This window comes from Miscanthus floridulus, chromosome 14 (genome assembly GCF_019320115.1).
Source record: "Miscanthus floridulus cultivar M001 chromosome 14, ASM1932011v1, whole genome shotgun sequence".
Lineage (NCBI taxonomy): Eukaryota > Viridiplantae > Streptophyta > Magnoliopsida > Poales > Poaceae > Miscanthus > Miscanthus floridulus.
Genome location: NC_089593.1, coordinates 91,352,794 through 91,375,736, shown reverse-complemented (window position 1 = coordinate 91,375,736; position 22,943 = coordinate 91,352,794). Strand labels below are relative to the sequence as shown.

At 49.8% G+C, this 22,943-nt stretch overlaps 4 protein-coding genes across 4 annotated transcripts; all 4 read right to left on the bottom strand.

Annotated features, from left to right (window-relative positions):
* Positions 1–2,978: 2,978 nt before the first annotated feature.
* On the bottom strand, positions 2,979–5,336 carry LOC136503987 (uncharacterized). Its single transcript, XM_066498887.1, has 2 exons — positions 4,989–5,336; positions 2,979–3,053 (listed from the first exon to the last, which is right to left on the bottom strand). Exons 1-2 carry the CDS (start codon positions 5,334–5,336, stop codon positions 2,979–2,981), a joined length of 423 nt encoding a protein of 140 aa, XP_066354984.1.
* A 6,111-nt stretch (positions 5,337–11,447) lies between these two features.
* On the bottom strand, positions 11,448–12,095 carry LOC136503986 (uncharacterized). The gene has a single exon (XM_066498886.1). The coding sequence runs from the start codon at positions 12,093–12,095 to the stop codon at positions 11,448–11,450; it is 648 nt and encodes a 215-aa protein (XP_066354983.1).
* A 1,245-nt stretch (positions 12,096–13,340) lies between these two features.
* On the bottom strand, positions 13,341–19,065 carry LOC136505419 (5-methyltetrahydropteroyltriglutamate--homocysteine methyltransferase 1-like). The gene is made up of 14 exons (XM_066500574.1): positions 18,941–19,065; positions 17,275–17,628; positions 17,098–17,185; positions 16,252–16,379; positions 15,983–16,174; positions 15,684–15,886; positions 15,435–15,598; positions 15,244–15,324; positions 14,992–15,158; positions 14,811–14,916; positions 14,450–14,700; positions 14,286–14,358; positions 14,055–14,183; positions 13,341–13,954 (listed from the first exon to the last, which is right to left on the bottom strand). Exons 2-14 carry the CDS (start codon positions 17,622–17,624, stop codon positions 13,586–13,588), a joined length of 2,301 nt encoding a protein of 766 aa, XP_066356671.1. The 5' UTR covers positions 17,625–17,628; positions 18,941–19,065; the 3' UTR covers positions 13,341–13,585.
* Positions 19,066–19,330: 265 nt separating this feature from the next.
* LOC136503984 (aquaporin PIP1-2-like) lies at positions 19,331–20,323 on the bottom strand. Its single transcript, XM_066498885.1, has one exon. The coding sequence runs from the start codon at positions 20,321–20,323 to the stop codon at positions 19,331–19,333; it is 993 nt and encodes a 330-aa protein (XP_066354982.1).
* Between the last annotated feature and the right edge of the window lie 2,620 nt (positions 20,324–22,943).

The following is a 22,943-nucleotide window of genomic DNA, read 5'->3' as shown; positions in this document are numbered from 1 at the left end:
AGAGGAGGACACCACCAGGGAGCTCAGGAGGCTAGAGTACACCCTTTCCACAGTGATGAAGCAGATCAAGGTAAATGTTGCTTCTGTAATGTTCGTCTTTGACGTTGGAGATTGGAGTTCTTCATAATCTTGGTGCTTTTGCAGGGCATACCTTGAACCACTGAACAACGGCGACAGCTGATCAAGAGGATGGAACCCCTCGCCGAGGAGAATGCAAAACTGAAGGAGGCGATGAAAACTATGGAGAAAAACGTCCAGAGGGCCCAGTGCGAGCGGGATCTTGTCGAGTCTAACGTGCAGGATCTGGAATACCAAAAGGGGGCTCTATCCGAGCAGCTGGTGACCATGTTCGAGCAGTTGCGGGGTAGGTCCGAGCAGCTGGCCACTGTCTCCGAGCAGCTGATGAGTGTTTCTGAGCAGCTGGAGCGCAAATCGGAGCAGCTGAGAAACGTCTCCGAGCAGAGAAAAGGTATGGCAGATCAGCGAATTTGCTTTGCATTACTGAAGTCTTATTGTTGCTGACGACCGTTATGCTTGTAGAGCAAGACGCGAAGCTCGGCCAGTTGCGCCAAGTCGTCGGTCAACTCTAGGAGGAGAAGAAGACGGCTGGGCGAGCAGAGAAGCTGGCTGAGGAGCTGAAAGGTGAGTGCTTCATGGTCGGAGTTACTACTGGAGTAATTTCTTTGCTTGACAGACCCTTGTGATGCTTGCAGACTACCGTCGGAGGGCCAAGGCACAGTTCGATGTGCTGGAGCAAGAGGCCAGAACCTAGAGGAGTAAGCTCGACGCTGTAGTTGCCGGTATCAAGCCGGTGCTCGACTGCATCGACATGGAGGCAGCTCCTCAGCCTGACGACAGGCCGCCCCGTCCGAACACCTTCATCGATAAGTGCAAGGCGGCACAGGAGAACTTCAAGAGCTACAACCGCAATGCCACTGCCTCTGTTGTGACCCATGCCCTAGCGGTGGTCTGGTCCCACTACCCCTCCATTGATCTTCAAGCGATAGGGGCCAGATTCACCAGAGGGACGGGCGTGACGAAGCAGCAGCTGCTGGAAGATGAGGTGGAGGACACGGTGAGGAGGCTGGCCAGCGATGTTGACCTGTTCGGCGAGATGGATGGTGAAGGCCAAGCCCAATGACCTGCTCAGAGAGTAATCTGTAATAGCTGGAGAGGATAGTTAAAACGCGTGAGGGCGCAGACAAACATTTATGTATGTGTATAAATGTTGTAAAGTGGCATGTGCATGTTTATGCAGTTTGCCAGTATTTCGGTGAAAAATCATTGTAGTATTAACCCTAACGTGACTATACATAGTATAAGCAGCGTCCGAGCAGTTAGTTCTTTACTGGGCTCTTGGCCTTGGCTAGCCCATATTCCATAACGTCGAGCGCGGAGCCCATGCACGTGTAGGAGGAATAGGCGTGACCAAGGAACTGCAGCCGACCACCCATAACGCAGAGCATGGAGCCCGTAGCACGTGTAGGGAGAGACCGGAGACTAGGTCTTCTCCAAAGAACACAGAGCAGAACATGTGTTGCTCGACGGTTGGCGAAATATCTCGGAGATATGGAGAAACGTGGTGGGGCATTTATGGAGATCACGTGTTGGAGTTCGTTAAGGAGTAGCTTAGAGCTGGCGACTGGAAATGGAGATTAAACCATAGTGGAGAAATATCGGAGACAAATTATGGCGACAAAAACTTTATTTATCATGGAGTGGAGAGTACATATCTGGAGCGTTTTAAGGATAGAAACGTATGAGGTGCTCGATGTGCCATGAGTTGGGGATATCGATTCCATCCAAGTCACATAGCCGGTAAGACCTTGGTCAGGTAACCTCTTTGACCATGTAAGGCCCTTCCTAGGGGGAGGAGAGCTTGTGCATCCCTTCGGTTTTCTGTTTTCTATGGAGAACGAGGTCGCCGACAACAAATGAACAACCTTTGATGTGGCAGTTGTAGTATCTTCGCAAGCCTTCTAGGTATTTGGCTGTGCGGATACAAGTGATCTGGTATTCTTCCTCGGCCCTATCGACGTCCTCTGTCCGAACAGCTGTGGCTTGCTCTTCATTATAATGTTCCACCCTAGGTGCTCGGAAGGCAATGTCCGCTAGAAGTATGGCTTCTAAGCCGTAGACCAAGAAATATAGAGACACACCGGTGCTGCGACTAGCTTGAGTACGTAGTCCCCAGACCATAGCCGGGAGCTCTTTGAGCCATCTGCTCGGATGCTTTTTCTCTTTCTGATATAGCCTCTTTTTGAGGGCATCAAGGATCATGTCGTTCGCCCGTTCGACCTAGCCGTTGGCTCTACGATGGGCAATAGAGACGTATTTGACGGAGATGCATCGGTCTTCGTAGAAGTCTCAAAAGTGATGACTAGTGAATGTAGTTCCAAGGTAGGTGATAATACTGTTCGGTAGACCGAATCTGTGGATAATATCTTCGAAGAGCTCGACTGCCTTCTTTGCGGTAGCCGAAACAAGCGGTTTGTATCGATCCACTTGGAGAACTTGTCGATGGCAACATACACATACTAGAAACCACCTGGCGCTGGCTTGAAAGGGCCGATCATGTCTAGTCCCCATCATGCGAAAGGCCAAGAAGCTAGGATGGTCTGCAACTCCTGCGCCGGCACGTGTATCTGCTTGGCAAAAAATTGACATCCTTCACAACGTTGGACGAGGTCTTCTACATCGGTGATGGCCATGGGCCAGTAAAAACCAGCTTGGAAAGCTTTGCTGACCAGGTTTCTCGAGGCCGCGTGATTGCCGCAAGAACCAGAGTGAATTTCGAGAAGTAGTTTCACTCTCTCTTCTTGGGTGATGTATTTCTGCAGTATCCCTTCCATGGCACTTTTTCTCATCAAGTTCCCATCCACCAGCATGTAATACTTGCTTCGATAGATTAGGCGTTCAGTTTCGGTCTTGTCGGCGGGTACGTCAACGTTGGTTAGGTACTTGATGAACTGTTCCCTCTAGTCGGCGGCCGGCGAAGGTACTGTAAGTACCAACTGCTCGGCAGGGGGGATTTCTTGAACTTCCTTCTCTTCCTTAATGGGTGGCGTAAAGGGATCTTGAACAAAGACCCCAAGTAGAACCACAGTGTGAGAAGATCCTATCTTAGATAGGTGGTCGGCGAGCTGATTTGGATCTCATACCACGTGGTGGTACTCGATACCGTAGAACTTCCCTTTGAGTTTCCTGATTTCGGCGCAGTATGTGTCCATCTTCTCACTGGAACAGGACCAATCTTTATTGAGTTGGTTGATGACCAGCGCGGAGTCTCCATATACCATAAGGCGTTTGACGCCGAGCTCGACGGCTATACGGAGTCCATGGAGACATAATTCATATTCGGCGGTGTTGTTGGAGGCTAGAAAATGAATCCAGAGAACATATCAGAGCTTGTCTTTGGTCGGCGTAATGAATAAAATGCCAGCACCAGCACCGTTGATGTTGAGGGCGCCATCGAAGTATATCACCCAGTGCTCCAGGCAAGTAGCGGGGATGGGATCTTGGATCTCGGTCCACTCAGCAACGAAGTCAGCGAGCGCCTGTGACTTGATGGTAGGCCTACTTCTAAACTCTATGGAGTAAGTGCCAAGCTTGATAGCCCACTTGATGATGCGATCGCTGGCCTCTTTGTTGTGGAGGATGTCCCCCAGAGGGAACTCGATGACCACGGTGATCTTGTAGTACTCAAAGTAATGGTGGAGCTTGCGCGACGTGATTAGAATAGCGTATAACAGCTTCTGAACTTGAGAACAATGAGTTTTGGACTCATTGAGGACCTCACCGATGAAGTAGACTGGACGTTGTACCTTATAAGCGTGCCCGGCTTCCTCGTACTCGACGATGATAGCTGTGCTAACGACGCGAGAAGTGGCGGCAATGTAGATCAGTAGGGTTTCATCTGGTTGAGGCGCCGTCATGATCGGAGGCTTTGTTAGAAACAACTTGAGCTGCTCGAAAGCTGTATCTGCCTCCTCCAACCAGGAGAAGCGCTCAGAGGCCTTGAGGAGTAAGAAGAATGGTAGTCCCTTTTCGCCGAGGCACGATATAAAGCGGCTGAGAGCAACCATGCAGCCTATAAGCTTCTATATGTCCTTTACGCAAGTTGGCCATTTCATGTTGGTGATGGTGGAGACCTTGTTGGGGTTGGGCTCGATGCCACGAGCACTGACAATGTAGCCCAGGAGTATGCCGGATGGAACTCCAAAGATGCACTTTGAAGGGTTCAACTTCCATCTGTACCTTTTTAGGTTGGCGAACGTTTCTTCAAGGTTGGCGATAAGATTGTCGGTGGTCTTGGACTTGACGACCACATCGTCGATGTAAGCTTTGACGTTGTGGCCTATCTGTTGATCGAGGCACATCTGGATGGCCCTTTGGTAGGTTGCCCCGGCATTCTTGAGTTCGAAGGACATGGTGGTATAGCAATACGCACCGAAAGGCGTGATAAACGATGTCTTGATCTGGTCGTCTTCCTTGAGGGATATCTGGTGATAGTCGGAGTAACAATCAAGGAAGGAGAGCAGTTCATAGCCAGCGGTGGAGTCTACAACCTCGTCTATCCGAGGCAAATCGAAGGGGTCTTTAGGGCAGTGTTTGTTGAAATCAGTGTAATCAACGCACATTCTCTATTCTTTATTCTTTTTTTGAATGAGAACAGGGTTTGCTAATCACTCAGGATGATACACTTCTTTAATAAATCCGGCAGCTAGGAGCCATTTTATTTCTACTCTAATAGCCTCCTTCTTGTCTGATGCGAATCGTCGGAGTTTCTGCTTGATCGGTTTGATGGTCGGTGAGACATTCAAGGAATGCTCGATCTTCTCCCATGGTACCCCCAGCATGTCTGTGGGTTTCCAAGCAAACACATCGGTGTTGGCATGTAGGAAGGAGACGAGCGCGCTTTCCTATTTGGGGTCGAGGTGAGCCCCAATCTTCACGGTCTTGGAGGGGTCGTCGAGGCCAAGGCTGACCTCCTTTGTTTCCTTGGACTTGGTGGAGGCGCGAGGAGGCTCCAGCGATGGGATCTCTAGGTCGTCGGCGGGCACCGTCTTAGTGTCGGTGACCACGTTAGCCATCTGGATGGAGAGGTCGGTGGCTTCGGCGAGGGCAAGACTCTCTGTCTCGTAGGCGTAGGCGATGGAGAGGTTGGCCCATAGGGCTAGAACTCCTACAGGCAAAGGCATCTTCAGCACCAGATAGGCATAGTGCGATATGGCTATGAACTTGGCCAGAGCTGGCTGACCAAGTATGGCGTGGTAGGCGGTGTTGAAGTCGGCGACGTAGAAGTTGATGTGCTTGACGTGGTAGTTGCTAGTCATGCCGAATTGTACCGGGAGGGTGATCTCTCCAAGCGGTTTGGATGCTCGGCCAGGTACCACACCCAAGAAGGAGGAGTCGGAGGATGTGAGGTCTCCTATCCCAAGGCCCAACTCCTTTAGGGCTCTGGCAAAGAGGAGGTTCAGAGTGCTTCCGCCATCGATGAGTACTTTTCTGAAAAGCACCTTCTGGATGGTTGCGTCAAGAACTAGGGGGAAACATCCTATGTAGGGGATGTCCGCCCACTGGTCGGCCCTGCTGAAGGTGATGGGGACCTTAGACCAGGGGCGATAGATGGGGTTGGTGACGGTGTTTTCCGCGTTGATGGCGAGCACCCGGCGGGCGGTGAGCTTCCGATCTCTTCTGCTCTCAGTGGCGGTGAGGCCCCCGAAGATGGCGGCGACCACTTTGTCATGATCCTAGAAGGCGTTGTTGTTGTCCCTAGGTGGTCGGTGGCCTCTGGCTCCATCGTTGTCGTCGTCGTTCAGCTTTTTAGCTTGGAACTCCTTAGCCAAGCCGAGGCAGTCCTTCATCTTGTGCTTGCTATTCTTGTGGAGAGGGCATGGGCCTTCGAGGATCTTCTTATACTGCTCGTCATAGTTGTGCTTGGCACGAGGTTCATCAACGGCGGTGACGATGTGGTCTGGTCGGCGGTGGCGGTATTGACCAGATTTGGATCCTTTTGGCCGATCATGGCCACTGTCCCGGTGATGACTGCGATCATCGTAGCGGCGGTCGTTGTGGCATCGGTCGTCGAGACACTCATCGCTGTGGTGAGTTGAGCGGTGAGTGCCCACATCCTCGTTGAAGCGCACTTCGGCCTCCTCAGCGTCGACGTACTGATCGGTGGTCGTAATCATCTTGCTAATCCCTTTTGGCGGCTTGCGATTAAACTTGGAGCGGAGGTCACGGTGATGGAGTCCTCGAACGAAGGCGGTGATGACCTCAGCTTCTATGATGTTAGGAATAGAATTCCTCATCTCGAAAAAGTATTTGATGTAGCTATGGAGGAGCTCAGACGGCTTCTGCTAGATGTGGTTCAGATCATGCTTGGTGCTCGGCTGAGTACATGTAGCCATGTAGTTGTCGATGAAGACCTTCTTCAGCTCTTCCTAGGATCCGATGGAGTCCGAGGCAAGGCTGGTGAACTAGTTCATCACAGTTGGCATGAGCATGACGGGAAGATAGTTTGCCATGACGCTGGTATCTCCCTCGGCGGTGCGCACATCAGTGGCATAAGCCTGTAGCCATTGTGTGGGGTTCATCCGTCCCTCATAGGGCTCGACCCCGGTGATTTTGAAACCACGGGGCCACTGGAGTGTCCGGAGTGCCCTTATGAATGCTCGGGTCCCCTTGGGATCGTCACCATATGCCACGTTGCCGGCGTTGAGTGGCTGGAGGGCTACGTTCGGATCTCTGAACTCTTGCCCGTACTCTTGACGCTGGCGTACTTCCTCTTCATGGCGAGAAAAACGGCGCCCATCGATTTGACATCGTGCGTCCTAGAGGTTGTTGAGGTGCGCTCGGACGTCTTGTTCGACCTCTTGGTCATGTTGATGAGGGTAGTCGATGCGGTGCCCCCTAGCTCCCCCTGGAGGGGTTGTGCATCATCATGATGCTGGTCGGCGAAACAGCTTCTGCTGGGGCGGCGATTTGATCTTGGGGCGGTGGATCAGCGAATCGAGCTTATCGAGTATGAAGGTCTCTGATCCTGGTGGATCTCATTGACCTGGCAGTGCACCGCTTTAAGCATGGCGGCGACCTTGGCGACCTCTGGTGTTTGCTGGAGCCCGACGAGTTCATTGGCGGCCGTAACCAAGTTGGCGCTTGGAGTCTTGTAGACGTCGTGGCCGTCGACATGGACAAATTTGTCGTCGAGGTTACGGTGAAGTGGGCATGGCCTTCCTAGGTTCCTCGTTGTGAGTAGCCTCAGCTAGCACAAGGGCATCCTCGGTTGCTCGGCGCTGCGCACGGTTGATGTTCCTGTTGACGCGGGCGGCACGTTCCTCCTCGGTTTCCCCATTCCGTGGGGGGATGTCGATGCTGACATTAAAAATTCTGCCTCCACAGAAAGGCGGGAAAGGAGGTTGTACGGTGGTGGTTTCGACGACGGTCTCCATGGAGCCCTAGAACTCGGAGTCTGGACTTTCGTCCAGGATGGTTTGGAGGGATGCTTCAGGGCATCGGCCGACGTGTATCATGTTGATAGTCGATGAGAGCTGGTCGGCGATCTGGTCGGTGAACTTGTCCCTTAGGGCATCTTGATAGGCGGTGGCAGTGCTGGTGAGCCTGAAGGGTAGGGCCGTAACCCCTGGAGTTTCCTAATCGACCTCCAATAGATCTGAATCGGAGGGTGGTCGGCACTGAACAAGAGTGGTCAGAGCCGATTCTGCGATGGAGAGGCAATCGGTGAGCTTCTGGCCAACCTGATCGATGGATGCAATCAGATCATTGTTGTTGATCTGTCTCCTTGAGCAACGGGGAAGCAGGCATCGAGTTGTCGATGAAGACGACCTTAGTGGGAATTCCAAGATCGAATCTGTAGTCACAGGTGTTGGGGTGATCGACGCAGTATCGATCTGCACCGGCTCGATGAGCTCTCCGACTCCGTCAGCATTGATGATCCAAGAGATCAATCCGACCATGAAGATCTGGCCCGGCTGTGGGAGGGACAAAGAGCCTGCAAAACGTACCATCTTGTTCGACATGGAAATAGCACACACACCCCTACCTAGCGCGCCAACTGTCGACAGAATATCATCGGTAGTCCTCCGAGGGGTATCCCACGAAGGTAGATTGATCGGCAGAGATGCGTGTAATCGAGAATAAGAAGGCAACAGAGACACAAGAGTTAGACAGGTTTGGGCCGTCGGCACAACGTAATACCCTACTCCTGTGGTCTGTTGGATTGTATTGGCTATCGTATGATATGGTGTGTGTTTTGAGGGAGTCCCTTCCCGCCTTATATAGTCTGGGGGGGCAGGGTTACAAGTTGGTTAGATCTAGGAGATAACCGGAAAGTAATAACAGATTACATGAATCATGGGATCATACGTATCCTAACAGATCTCGTAGTATCTTTAGGATATCTTTCCGGTGTCTTGCGGAGCGCGCCGAGCAATGCCGTGCTCCACAAGGCTTCGTCTTATGGGCTGGGCCGCCCCTGGGGGCACAGCCCATGTAGTCTGCTGTGGGTATCCGGGGTCGTACCCCCTACACTTGTGTAGCCTTATTATTGAGCATTATTAGTGAGCTTATGGGCTTTGTGCTTTTGCTTAACTAGTTGTGTAGGAGCTCCCTCGGTTGTGTAAAGTACTAGTACATAGGTTTGTGTGACCTTGCTCTAAAATTGATTAGGTGAGCTCTAGCTAGCCCGACACATTTGTTGCCTAATTAGGATCTTTTTAAGGTGCTTGTGAACTTAGATAGAGGGTGTAGTCTTGGCTAGACCGATAGTTTTAATTCCGCATTTGTTTCGGTTAGCTGACGCGATTAATTTTAGAAAAGACTATTCACCCCCCTCTAGTCCGCCATCTCAACACTACAGCGATGTCGTCGTCACGCACCCATCAAGGGCCGCAGCCACCTTCTGCGGGCACCACCAGCAGAGGAGAGGTGCGCCATGCCACGGTCTTCTTCCATGCCTTTCCGTGCGACACGAACGACTACAAGTGACGGGATCTCAAGAGGTGTTCGGGAAGAAGATAAAAGGCAAAGGCATATTTGTCATTTCACGGGGTTGTCTATTAAATAAAATCAAATGTAATAATGAATTTGGTGTCTTGTACCATATTAGTCCAGATTTAGAATGTCTTTTGGCAAAGACAGACTCTTAGTGGCCCGTGGCAAAAGCCACATTTTAATGGTGTCCTCTAGCAAATTCTGCTGTTAGAAAAACAATCCAATTGGTACTTCCTGTAATTGATGGTAAATGTGTGTAATTTTTTACAACCTGTATGTCTACTTCTATTTCTCGGATATCACAGTCTGGTGTAAGCATAGGAAGAGTAGATTGCTAAATTGTAGCAACCCGGAGGCTAGATTGTTATAGTATGATTGCACAATTTGCATGTTTGTTTGCATTTGTGACTGTACAAGTGCACTTTTTATAATCTCTAGTGAAAATAAACATGGCCTCAGACAACAAAGGTTAATTATAAAAATGATGATATGGGTTTTTGTTTAGGGGGAGGGGGCATATGGCACCATTTAAAGGTACATGACAACTCACTTATGTCTTAAAGTGTGATTAGTTTCATGCTGAGCGAAGCCTCGCTTGTACTAAAGACATAGGCCACTACTCAATCTAATGATGTCTAGAGCAATGCAAAGGTCTTTAGCCAAACTATCGTTGTGAAGGTTACTCAAGTGAGGCGCTAAAAATGACCTATGCCTGCTGTAGTGCAAATGGACAAGGGCATAATCCTTTAATACAGTAAAGTCTAAAAAAATAACACGACCTCTTAAGTATATGTCACGTTTATTCAAGCAAAATGGACAAGGGCATAATCCTTTAATAAACTCTAAAAAACAACACGTTCTCTTAAGAATGTGTCATGTTTATTCAAGCATATTTACTAAATTGGTGGACTTTTGTACATATGTTCTTTTCAGTATAAGATTGAGGTGAAAAAGAAAAATGGAGACCAAGCAATGGCCTAGTCTGCAAGTAGGGCACTCCAACTAATAAACTGCATAGTTTCTATGTTCATTAATTAAGGTGCCAACTAAGAAAAAAGGATGATGGGTCGCTACAATTAAAGAAGAGAAATGAGGAAATGATTTCTTAGATAAGAAACCATGTGTATACAAGAACCAAGGCATGAAGAGATGTGATATGTTAGATGATGAAGAGAGAAGATTTGTGATTGGACAAAAAATATTCTTTAACAACTATCTATTAAAAACAGTTTCTAAGTATAGTGTCTAAATAAATTAATAGGCATAGAAAGTTTCTAGCATTGGACTATCCCAGCGTAACGATAGAGTGAATTCTCCTAGTTTTCTGCCATTCAATCGATAGATTTGTGTCGTCTTTCACTTTCACATAGCCAATGGACTCGTGTTTCCCACTTTGCAAATTTTAAAATAAAACGCTCATGTCCGTACGACGCGTGTCGTGGGCTAACACGGGCCCACGTACCTGTCAAGTGCCGACTACTCCTGCTCATGCTCAGGATTTTGTTGGGCCAACTGACTGGTATAAATCTTGTACGGGCCTAGGCCCATATATATTGTCTTAACATGCTAACGCTCAGGTTCAGAAAAGAATACCCACAACTGAAATACAGTGCACTGCAACTGGGCCCTGAACAATTCAACATCTTGTGTCAATCAGTTTATAGCAATCAATCATCGTAATTTAATTTGATTTCGAGCCACGGAATTAACATAGACCCGCAATGCAAGTCACGTGTGCTTTGGTCTTGCCTTCGTGCTTCAGCTAGCACTCCATCCACTATGGAATGGGAGCCATGGATCGGAGGCCACCACCACACAGGCAGGGCAGCAAGAAAGGAACCATGTCCTTGGCCCAAGGACGGAGGTGACCCAAGCCACAGCTCTCACTCCATGTCAGCTGCGGCTGCCTCCTGCTGTGCTGCGCATCCTCACCAATGCAAGCAACCCTTCCCTCCTTCCATGGCAGCAATTCGGCGTCGTCACGCCACCACGCCGTGCAATACCAATACCATAAATACACGTCGAGGGGTTGCTGTCGTGTACGCTCGCTCGCGGCAAAAGCGAGCAGCTTTATTTGGTGGGCGTCAGTCTCCGGCCAGCCGCCATGGACCGACGGCGGAGCGCGGCGGCGGAGCGGGTGTTCGACGACTTCGAGCCGGATGTGGAGTGGAAGCTGGCCGGGGAGGAGCAGGACGTGGTGGAGATCTCGCTGCCGGGGTTCCGCAAGGATCAGGTGAGGGTGCAGGTGGACAACCACGGCGTGCTCCGCGCCATCGGCGAGCGCCCCACCAGGGGCGGCCGGTGGGCCAGGTTCAAGAAGGACCTCCGCCTCCCCGACAACTGCGACACCGACGGCGTCCGCGCCAGGTTCGAGGGCGAGAAGCTCGTCATCACGCTCCCAATCGCCGCCGCCACGCCCTCGTCGTCGCCGCCTACTCCGTCGCCGCCAGAGCCTCGCTGGCCTCCTGCGTACTCTGAGCCGCCGACACGTCCACTGGCACAGCCGCCGTCGCCGCCATCACCATCGCCATCGCCATCGCCATCGCTGCCACCGTCGCCGCCGACACGTCGACCCCAATCGCCACCTCGTTTCCCAAGTTATTCTGAGCCAAAGCCCCCGCCGCTGCCGACGCGTCGGCCCCCATCGCCACCTCATTTCCCAAGTTATTCTGAGCCGGCGCCCCCGCCGGCGCCAACGCGTCGGGCCCCATCGCCACCTCATTTCCCAAGTTATCCTGTGCCACCAACGCCGCCATCGTCATCGCCATCACCATCGCCATCGCCGCCACCGTCGCCGCCAACGCGTCGACCCCCATCGCCACCTCATTTCCCAAGTTATTCTGAGCCGGCGCCCCCGCCGGCGCCAACGCGTCGGGCCCCATCGCCACCTCGTTTCCCAAGTTATCCTGTGCCACCAACGCCACCGCCACTGCCACCGCCACCACCAGCACCAGCACCACCACGTCAGCGTCCATCACCGCCTCTTCCTCCAACGCGTCCTGAGCCACCGCCGCCGCGTCGGCCTCCGTCCCCGCCGCCGCCACCACGTGCTTATCGTGAGCCACCACGTCAACGTCCATCACCGCCTCAGCCTCCTAAGTATCCTGAAGCGCCGCCGCTGCGCCAGCCTCCACCACCACCACCTCCGCCTCCTGTTCCAAGTTATCATTATGAACCGCCGCAGCGTGTTCCACCACCGCCGCCGTCACCTCTTCCTACTTACCCTGAACCACCGCGGGCGCCGGCTCCACGCCCATCACCGCCGCCGGCACCACCCGAACAAGCTCGCCGTCCTGTTTATTCAGAGCCGACAGCGCCACGACCGTCGCCACCGCCAACCGAACAAGCTCGCCCTCCTGTTTATTCAGAGCCGACGCCGCAGCGTCGACCAGTTATGGCGAAGCCCGCCGCTGAGGAGCTGACAGGGGCGGGCACCGAGGAGCCGAAACCGGCGACATCGCGATATGGGACGCGGACGCCGGCTGCTGCTCCTGGGCCAAAGACTCCCCCATTGTGGCAGACGCCAGTCTCGGTCCCGCCGCCTCCTACGGCACCGCTTCCTCCTCCTGGTGCAGAGGAACCACCGAAGAAGAAGCAACTGCAAGATGCCAGTACCATGACCATGGCGAGACAGGAAGACGGCAAAGACAGCAAAGACAGTAGGCCGCCACCACCACCACCACCACCGGAGAAGAAGAGCAGGAAAACCAAACGCGCGGATGAGCCAGGCGTTGAGTTGAGAGGAAAGGTGGATGAGACGGCGACTATGACGCCGGGGCCAGGACGGCAGCTGCTGGTGAACACTGCTGCCGCGGTGGCCGTGCTCGTTGCGGTCATCATAGCCGTGTGGCGCACCCTGCAAAGCTAGCAACTCTGCCTGCTGCTTATTTAGATGGTGCAGTGCAAAACTGCAAGTGGAACGAAAGTGCCCAAGTGTTGCTTGTAATTATGTGTTGATGATGTCAACTTTGCAATCGCGCACAGTGTCGTGCATGTATCTATATAAAAACACGACGTAGTGCACGGAGACCGTACGTCCGTACCTCAGGTGTGCCAAAGGCAAAGCAGAATAGACCATGTGTACCTTATCAAAGCAAGCAAAACAGAGTGCTCTGCAGCTGGGAGTTTACCACAAATCACCCAAAAAATTCAGCTGGTAAACCTGATTGTTCCAGTTCCAGCTCGCGCAGTCCAAGATAGACAAATGAAAGACTTGGCAATGGCAGTGTATAGCACACAGTGCACCATTAACCTGAGCGCAAACACAATTAGCTATTAACTTGCCGATACGAGATCTTTACTTTGAGCCGGAACACACCTCGGAGTGGCAGATGAAACACTGCTGATATCCAACTCAGTTTTACAATACAAGTACACGGCCAACTTGCCTCAGAACCACCAAACAGAGTAAAACAGGTATTGCGCGGGGCGATCATCGCGCCAAGAAAAATACTAATCTAAAAACAGACGGAGAAGAAAGGACACAGGGGACCCTGATTATTGGAAACAAATGGCTTCGACGACACCCTCCTTGTAATTAAAGGAAAAGACATGGCAGAGACGCCGGTCCTCACTTGGTGCTGGCGAGCTGGGTGCGGATGAGCTTGGCTGCAGAGACCATGTTGGTTAGGGCGGGCTTGACCTCCGGGTACTTGCGGGTCTTGAGACCGCAGTCGGGGTTCACCCAGAGGATGTTGGTGTCGAGCACCGCGAGCATCTTGTTGATGCGGTCAGCAATCTCCTCGGTGGACGGGATCCTGGGGGAGTGGATGTCGTAGACACCGGGGCCAATGCCGGCGCCGTACTTCACACCCTCGCGGAAGACGGAGAGGAGCTTCTCGTCGGACCGGGAGTTCTCGATGGTGATCACATCGGCGTCCATGTCGATGATGGAGTGGATGATGTCGTTGAAGTTGGAGTAGCACATGTGGGTGTGGATCTGTCAAGAGAAGGAAAGTCAGGTGGAATGTCTTGAAGAAATGTTGATGTGAATATCTGACTCACTGACAAGGCTCCACAGCGCAGTTCAAGAGAATGACCTGGGTGGTGTCCTGGATTTCACAGTTGGTGATTCTGAAGGAGTGGACGGCCCAGTCCAAGTAGAAAGCGTGCTCAGCCTTGCGGAGTGGCAGACCTTCTCTCAATGCAGCCTCATCGATTTGGATAACCTGCAAAGGGCAGTGAGATAATATAAGCAATATGATCAATCATTAATGTACATAAAGCTCTTGATTAAATGATAAACCAAGAAAAGTAAAAAAAATGCTAACCTTAATACCAGCAGCCTCAAGATCCTCGACCTCCTTCTTGATCGCAAGAGCAATCTGGTAGCAAGTCTCAAATCTGGAAGATAGGAGCAATATGTCAGTCTCTAAATGGAAGAAACTAATGCTCTGAAAACCATAAACTAAATCCTTCTGCTTTAGTTACTGACCTTGGCTGGTCATTCCGGACAAATGACCAGTTGAGGATTGTGACTGGACCAGTCAACATTCCCTTCATTGGGCGAGATGTCAAGCTCTGTGCCGTCTTCGACCAGAAAACAGTCATTGGGTTGGGGCGGCTCACATCACCATAGATGATCGGTGGCTTGACACACCTTGATCCATAAGATTGCACCCAGCCATTGGCGGTGAAGGCAAAACCAGAGAGCTGCTCACCAAAGTACTCAACCATATCGTTTCTCTGTAAAACACAGGCCAATGAAGTTAAATGTGACTCTACAATTATGATATCGTAATTTATTATCTCAAACGCACAGCAAAAACTAGCAGAACAACTTCAAGAGCACTAACCTCGGGCTCGCCATGCACAAGCACATCGATGTCAAGCTCTTCTTGGAGTTTAACAACCTTGCTGATTTCCTCCTTGATGGCACTGACATACTCCTCCTCAGAGATCCTGCAACGTGAATTTCCAATAAGAAATACAGCCAAAATACAGACAAGTGAAGTATAAGTATTAAATGTTACTCACTTTTTCGCCTTGTACTCACGGCGGACCCTCCTGAGCTCCACAGTCTGCGGGAACGAACCAATTGTAGTCGTGGGAAGGACGGGGAGGTTGAGCTCCTTCTGCTGGGCATCCAATCTAGCACTAACGGTGGTTGCACGGCGGTGGTCAGAGCCCTTGAGAGCAGCAGCCTGTAACAGTATACAGAAAGAGGTTGGTACACGTTAAAATTGGACTAGCAGGTGTAAGCTTTTAAGCCTCAGGCAAGGTACTCACAGCCTTCTGGACTTCTTCATTGGTCACACGGGGAGAGGATTTCCTCGATGCCTGAGCAGCAGCATTTGCTGCAAAGTAAGCCTGTAGATGACATTTGCAGAAATGAATAGGCCAGTATAAGTTTGTATGCAGGAAAAAGAAACACCAAGGACTAGTTAAGACAGCAGAGAATGAGAACAAAACTGCCATACCTCATCCTTTTGACCAGCCAATGCCTTGGCAAGAGCATCAACCTCAACCACCTTCTGGGCAGCAAAAGCAAGCCAAGACTTAATCTCGCTGTCAAGCTTAGTCTCGTTCACAAGATCCACAGCGGTGTGCATGAGTGAGCAGGAAGTTGATACAACAAGCTTGTCTGAACAAATGGTAGGCATTATCAGATATTGCCAACTGTAACCAAATCTAATCTAACGACAGATAAACAGTGAAAGTATGATTACCCTTCCCAACAACAGCCTCAAGAGCCTGGAGAGTACTGAGAGATGTAGCAAGATCATCAGCCCAGATGTTGCGTCCATCCACAACACCAGCAAAGAGGTACTTTCCAGCAGGGAAACCAGCACTCGTGACAAGCCCAAGAGTTTGGGTTCCACGGACAAGATCAAAACCATAAGCAGTCACACCGCTCAGAGATGTTAGGGTCCTGCATTCAAAGAACAGTGAGTATGCTGTCATTACAAAAGGGTCTGGGAGGAACAATGGTTGCAAAAAGGGTGAACTAGCAACATGAATAACATACTTGTATGATTCAGCAGGAACATCAGCAAAATAAGTCTCGACAAGCACATTCAATCCAGAAAGTGCAGATTCAAGTTCTGCGTATGCAGCAGAGAATGCAGCCAACTTGTTAGAATCAAGGTCGAGGACAAGAGTGGGCTCATCAAACTGAATCCATGAAGCCCCAGCTGCCTTCAACTCAGCAATGACCTCCCTACAATCATCATGCATCAAATTATCAACTGAAAACTCAAGGGCCAGCAGTAGCTAGTAACTTGTTTATAATCTTACTTGTAGACAGGGAGGATGCTGCTAAGAAGGGAAAGAAGAGGGAATCCCTTCTCCACACCCTTGGCAGGCTTTGAGAGCAACAGGTATGAGACTGGTCCAATAAGTACTGGCACGGTATCAACACCAAGCTGCATGAGGCGACAACATATAAGCCATACAAGCAAGTAGATGAAATCCTTGCAAGAAAAGGCACCTGTTTTTATATTTCAGAGTAAACAAACACAAAAGAAATAATGCAACCACTCTATGTGCCCCACTGCTTATGACACAGGAAAAATGAAAATACACTAAACTCGGAATCCTTTTCAGACAATCTCCAACAGAGCAAAATAAGAAAAACAAAACAACAAAAGCAAGATCAGACCAACTTGTCAGAGGCACAATACAACTCAGGAAACATTCTTACTGTAGCCTGAAATTGTCATTTTCATGAAGAAAGCCATTTTTGGTCAAAGTGTCAACGCTCAAGTTCAAACAATGAACTAGAAAGCTCAAAAGTACCAAGTTTCTTTGCAACCAATTTGATCTGACAATATCACAATAACAAGCTTCCAAAATGTTACACCAATTAGGTATCTGGATGTACATCCCAGTTTCTGTGTTAATCCAAAATTACTAATTAAGTGCAGGATTAAAAATGAATGATCACTACTAGTTTGAGGTTCAATTAGCTGAAGGCAGCATGCTAAACTATCAAATGACTTTATCGGGTAATTATGATGTCAAAAGAAATAGGAATGTATTAGCAACCATCAGACAATCAAGTACACAAGTAGGAAATTAACATTAGGAGAATAGGTTAGCACATTAAACGGAGATAACAGAAATATAATGAGTGTATCGTACCGCCTTAGCCTCCTTGTATTCGTTAACAGCCTTGTGAGAAGCGTAGGAGAACTTGGTGTTAGGGCCCAATTCAGGGACAATAAAATGGCTGTAAAAGTAGAACAAAGTTTGTCAGCAAAAATATTCAATACAAAATCTGAAACTGAAATTACCATTAGTAGCAGGCAAAGGACTTACTAGTTGGTGTCGAACCACTTGGTCATCTCCATAGCAGGGACAGTGGCATTGCCCCTGGCCATGGAGAAGTAGGTGTCAAACCCAATCTCTCCTCCAGTCCATGAGTAACGCTCTGGGACAGCGCCGAGCATGGCGGTGGTGTCAAGGACCTGGTCATAGTAGGAGAAGGTGTTGCTGGGGATGTACTTGATCCCAGCATCAGCCATCTGCTTCCAGATACTGGCCCTGAGGTCGGTAGCAACATTCTCAAGATCCTCAGCGGTGCTCTTCCCATCCCAGAAAGACTCAAGGGCAAACTTGAGCTCCCTCTTGGGGCCCATGCGAGGGTAACCAACAATGTGGGATGCCATCTTTCTGCGCCGTAAATAGAATTACAATTAGAAATTCGAAATACCTTGAGAACTTTTGTAACAGGGAACATGAATATGGATGAGAACAATATGATTAAGATCGTGCTGATAAAAGAGCATATTGAAAATGTGATCTTGCAACACCGATCAGGCATCCATATTATACGTACAACTTAAGAATCGCTCCATGATAACCCTTTGCCAATCAAAATGGTAACTATGGACTCCATGTTCGTACTCTATATAGCTGATAATCCAACAAAGACAGAATTGTGCCCACTATACCACTATGATGAATTTAGTATATCTAAGAAAACTCCTGAGTCGCATCAGATCCACTGGTTCCAAACAAGAAAAAAACTAAACTATAGTGAAATTAAAGTTTCAATCAAGGAACAAAATATGTTTATCCTAGTAGGTAGGTTAGTAGGTAGGTCAGATAGGTAAGGGGCATACCACCAACCTCCAACAGAAAGTAGGCCCAGTCCCGAGGGGTGGGTGCTGGCCAACTAGATACACTTGACCTAACTAGTAATAATTGGTTACCAGTGGGTGGATCCAGTACATCAGCACGGCACATGGCAGTCCACCCTCCACCAGTTCACGCAGTGGCTCACGGTATATCCCGAATTCCCAATCCGAAAGATCTCACAAGTCCAACCATACGGAAGGGCAGCCAGCCAGTCAAAGGACAGGCGCTTGATCGCGCTTAGTACCAGCACAAGCTACTACTACAAAATACAGAGATCATGTCTAGTGGATAATAAAAGTGCCTTGGATCTCGACCGAGGCGTGCGAACGGAGCAGAGAGCCAGTACTAGTCGTTGTCACTGAAGTCAACATGGACTGAACTATTCCAGCTGATCCCTCCTGTTTCCTCAAAAACATGGATTAAACTAAACTAAACTAAACCCCGCAGATCCAAAAACCCCTGCGGGCGAAACGAACCACACCAGCACCCGATCCGAACGGAAGTATCAGATCTAATCCCGACGCGAGCCAAGCGAGAACGAACCAGCTGCCCACTCTAATTGATCCATTGAATCGAGCAGAGCTCAGTCAGATCCAGAGCTCTGTTCGGGGCCGAGCCGAACAAACCCACCCGCATCACCAGCCCCACGACCGAACCCGGCCGGATCAGGAGAGAAATGGGCGGGCCAGCCCACCGCCGATCCCGGCAGCGCCCCCAGGCCGATCGGGCGGCGCGCGGGGGCGGGCAGAAACAGAGCATCGACCACGCACGTACACACGGATTCCCCACGACAGCCAGCGCGAAACGAACAGGAACCCGAGCGAGGGGGCGCGCTGTTGCTTACCCGGACGACGGGAGCGGAGGAGACGGCACTGCGGCGATGATAGGTGAGGAGGAAGAGAGGAGCACGGGAAAGAGAAGGGGTTTGGGAGGGCATATTTATAATCCACTCTGGTTCGTGTGGTTTTGGTTTGGGGCGCGGTTGGTGAGATCTGATGGGAGGAGGAAGGTGGGACCATCCATCTGGTGGCACAGGATTTTTTTTAGGCAATTTCTTTTCTCGCACATACATATACAGTAATAAATAACTTGTGGGAAAAGTTTCACTTTTCAACCCACGGCTTAACCGTATTAGAGCAACTCCAGTGGAGCCCCTAAACAAGCCCATATTCCAATTTTAAGGGCTTGAGAAAAAAAAAACTACTCCAATGGGGCTCCTACTTAGACTCCCATTTTAGGAGAACTCCCAAATTTTAGTTTCAGGTCCCCAGGAACCAGGGGCTCCTATTCCGCCCCCGACGCCCCGCCGACGCGGCCGCCGCTCCTCCACCGCCGCTCCTCTTCCCGCATGCGGCCGCATCCTTCTCCTCTCCACACGAGCACCGCGGAACCTCCTCCCCACAGCGACTCCTCCCGGCTCCTCCCGGCGGTCCGGCGAGACCCCGCAGATCCGGCGAGCTCCGCCCCGGAGTTCGCGGATCCGGCGAAGTACTGGTCCATGTAGAAGGTCCGGCGAGGTCCACCGTCTTCCCCGGAGCTCGCGGATCCGCAGGTGGACGAGGAAAACGGCGAAGCCGATGGGGAGCGGCACGAGGATGGGGACATGTGAGTCACGCGCGCTGCGCTTGGCGTCGGTGGCGGAGAAGACGGTGTAGACGAGCACGAACGTGCCGACGATCTCGGCGCCCAGCCCGTCGCCCTTGGTGTAGCCGGGGTTGACGGCGTTGGCGCCGCCGCCGGTGCCCATGTACAGCGTCTGCTGGAACCCCTTGACGACGCCGGCGCCGCAGATGGCTCCCAGGCACTGCATGACCATGTAGAAGAGCGCGCGTGTGAGCGACAGCTTCTGCGCCAGGAAGAGGTCGAAGGTGACTGCTGGGTTGATGTGGCCGCCGGAGATGCCCGCCGTGCAGTAGACCAGCGCGAAGATCATGTCGCCGAAGGACCAGGCGATGCCCTGGATGCCCACGGTGGCGCACTTGTTGGGCGACTTGCTCACCCCCATCACCGTTAGGATGCTGATGTAGAGGAAGAGGAAGGTGGCCACGAACTCGGCGATCCCGGCGCGGTAGAAGGACCAGGACGTCAGCTCCTCCACCTCGAACAGCGGCGCCGGCGGGGGTTCCTTGTAGTCCTTCTCCTCCGTGCCCTGCGCTGCCATGCCGATGGGCTGACGCTCCGAGTAGCGGTTGGCACCCAGGCGGACATCCTCCTCCTTGCCCTCCATCTGCTTGGGTGTGTGAGCTAGCTAAGCTGATAGCAGAGCGCGGGAGGTGCTGGCGGCGCACGGGCGGGGCGCCGGTGCTGGCGGCGCGTGGGAGGACGCCGGCGGCGCATGGGCGGGGCGCCGGTGCTGGCGGCGTTCTTGGGCTGGAGGGGTAGCAATAGGGTTTTGGGCTGGAGTTGGAAGCAAATTTGGGTCCCTATTTTTTGCAGGCTAGCATGCAAATGAAAAAATAGGGGCCCACTTTGCATGCTGGGCTGGAGTTGCTCTTAGGCTCCGTTCGGTCAGCAGGGCCCATACGACAGGAACGATACCAGCTGTGGAAAATTTATACAAATTAAAGTAACAATTCGGCTGGGAATTATTCACAGGGGGGTCGTTCCCCAGGTAGCGAACAGGACCTTGCTGTACATCCTTTCCTGTTTGGGTTTATTCGCTTAAACTTATCAGCCGGCTTATTAGCTAGAATTTACAGTATTTTTCTCTCACTACGAAACAACTTTAGCCGACTTACTAGCCGAACGGGACAAAAAAATGGATGAATAGAACAAAAATGCATATAAAACAGAGTAACGAAAAACACAAGATTTTATAGAAATGTTTGTTTGGATGAGTGGTAGGAAACAAAAAAAAAGGTTTAAGTTCAGGTTTTCCCATGTTTCCCATGTGAAATCGAACACAAATGGAAGTTTCCTATGTTTTTCTACCAAGTGATTCCTGCGGACCAAAGAAAGCTAAGTAACTTAATTTATAGGAATACGAATCCTAAGTTTTAATTTGCTTTTCCTACACTCCAAAGGGAGTCCAATTCCTGCAAAGTTCATGTGTTTTTACTTCTCTAATTAGCATATACATCTTCACCTTTTCAATATTGCGTTCCACCAAAGAAGCCTTAGCTTGGAAATAGAGCACACCTAAAGGTGCATATGGACGGTTTTTCTCTATAGTAATGTTATTCCTCTTTTAGCCCGTATTAGGAAGGCCCGTAGACTAGAGTAGGTGGGAGGATAAAAATGCCATTTGTTAATGTATTAGGTACGATTAGCTAGTTGCTAATAACCTAATAGAACAGTTGTTAGCTTGGTGCCTAACGAAGAGTTAGCTAGCCTATTAGTTGCCTATTGAAATCCACTCTTAGATTTTTTTTTTTTGAAACTCACTTTTAGAATTTTTAGCAGGTAATTATTTGCTAGGTGAATCTAACATCTCTCCTTGTTGTGGCCTATGTGGGTCCAAGTTGGTTTTGCGGATTAGTGGGCCTGGTGGTTAAAAAGGCAACATCATTTTAGAATTACAATTTTGAATCATCCAAAAATAGGAAAGCTACTATAATTGTGACTTTCTCGATCTGTAATCCATTGACATGGTGTTGCTCCTGCTTTCTAGTTTCTAGTGACCTCAAAACGACCGACTTGAAACTTCATCTCGAAGCCAACACATGAAGTAACCAGTTATATAGGATCGGAGGATATGACAATTTCTTTTAAAGATATACTAACCGTCGTATATATTTCTTTGGAAACGCAGGAATGGATTCGAACTCTTTTTCGCCTATATATATGAACCCTTTTTGCGTGGTGCTCTTTGGTCTCCACTTCTTCTTAATTAGTGCGAGTTAGGGGTAATTTGACGGTGTTGATCAAGTAGTGTCAGTTCACCGTAAATTAGGCTTGCTCCAGCAAACACATCATCATTACCTACTCTGAACCACTTTGACAGTGGACACCTCACACCCTGGCTGTTACATTAGCCGGCCTGTCAATAAGCTACGCGTGTATGCTATCACTTTCCTAAACGCACTCATTCATCCATTACTTATATCTCTCTCTTAGAAAGCAAAAACCCCACCACGATATCTCTCTGCAATTTCATGAAGCCACGTCATCTCAACACCCCACCAATTCACTAAGGGCCCGTTTGGATCTTTGAATTGAATTCATTCTAATAATTACAATTTATGCATAGATTAATTAAGCTAATATAGTTATATATGGAATATAATTGTATATTTATTGTTAGGCGTACCAGAAACATATTTATATATTGTATTTTCATTGTAGGGAAGCGAGTTTAAGAGTGTGCTATAAGTTAGAGAATAGAATTATAGCATAGTGATCTATAGAATTTATTTTCATCCCCCACACTATGAATTTGAGATAAACTTATTTGTGAGCTTAAGAATGTTATGGAATGTCAAATTCGAAGCCAATAGCCTAATCCATTGTGTACATTTCAATTCCTCCAAAATAAACTCAATTATAAATTACACTCCCACCAAATACCAACAAAGAATGAAGAGACATCCAAATAATTGCGGCAAAGCCATCGAGGAACCAAGGGGCACTCACCCCTTATGAACAAAGCCGTTAAATCCTGAAATATTCACTCTCACGGGGAGTCGAACCTAGGACATTAGATGATAGTGAGGCTCTTGTAATCGCTAGGCTACACGCCATTTCGCCTCCTTACTGTTGTAACATGATTGCTCACTTATTTCTTTATTTTGTTGCAGATATCTTATTATTTCTTTATTTTGTGGTAGATATCCAGCCTTTTCCGTTTGTACAAATTTGATGTTTTAGTCCTATCGATTGAATCGGCACAATCACAAGTTTAATTTAAG

Bases quoted from the DNA above. Each gene is read 5' to 3' on its own strand.
- LOC136503987 (XM_066498887.1), bottom strand. From the start codon at position 5,336: ATGACTAGCAACTACCACGTCAAGCACATCAACTTCTACGTCGCCGAC. The intron at 3,054-4,988 runs GTCAGCCTTGGC...CCACCCATTAAG, and splicing joins AGTCCAAGGAAACAAAGGAG to GAAGAGAAGGAAGTTCAAGA.
- LOC136503986 (XM_066498886.1), bottom strand. From the start codon at position 12,095: ATGGACGTTGACGTGGTGGCTCACGATAAGCACGTGGTGGCGGCGGCG.
- LOC136503984 (XM_066498885.1), bottom strand. From the start codon at position 20,323: ATGGAGGGCAAGGAGGAGGATGTCCGCCTGGGTGCCAACCGCTACTCG.
- LOC136505419 (XM_066500574.1), bottom strand. From the start codon at position 17,624: ATGGCATCCCACATTGTTGGTTACCCTCGCATGGGCCCCAAGAGGGAG. The intron at 15,887-15,982 runs GTATGTTATTCA...CTTTGAATGCAG, and splicing joins GTTCCTGCTGAATCATACAA to GACCCTAACATCTCTGAGCG. The intron at 14,359-14,449 runs GTCAGTAACTAA...CCTATCTTCCAG, and splicing joins GTCCGGAATGACCAGCCAAG to ATTTGAGACTTGCTACCAGA.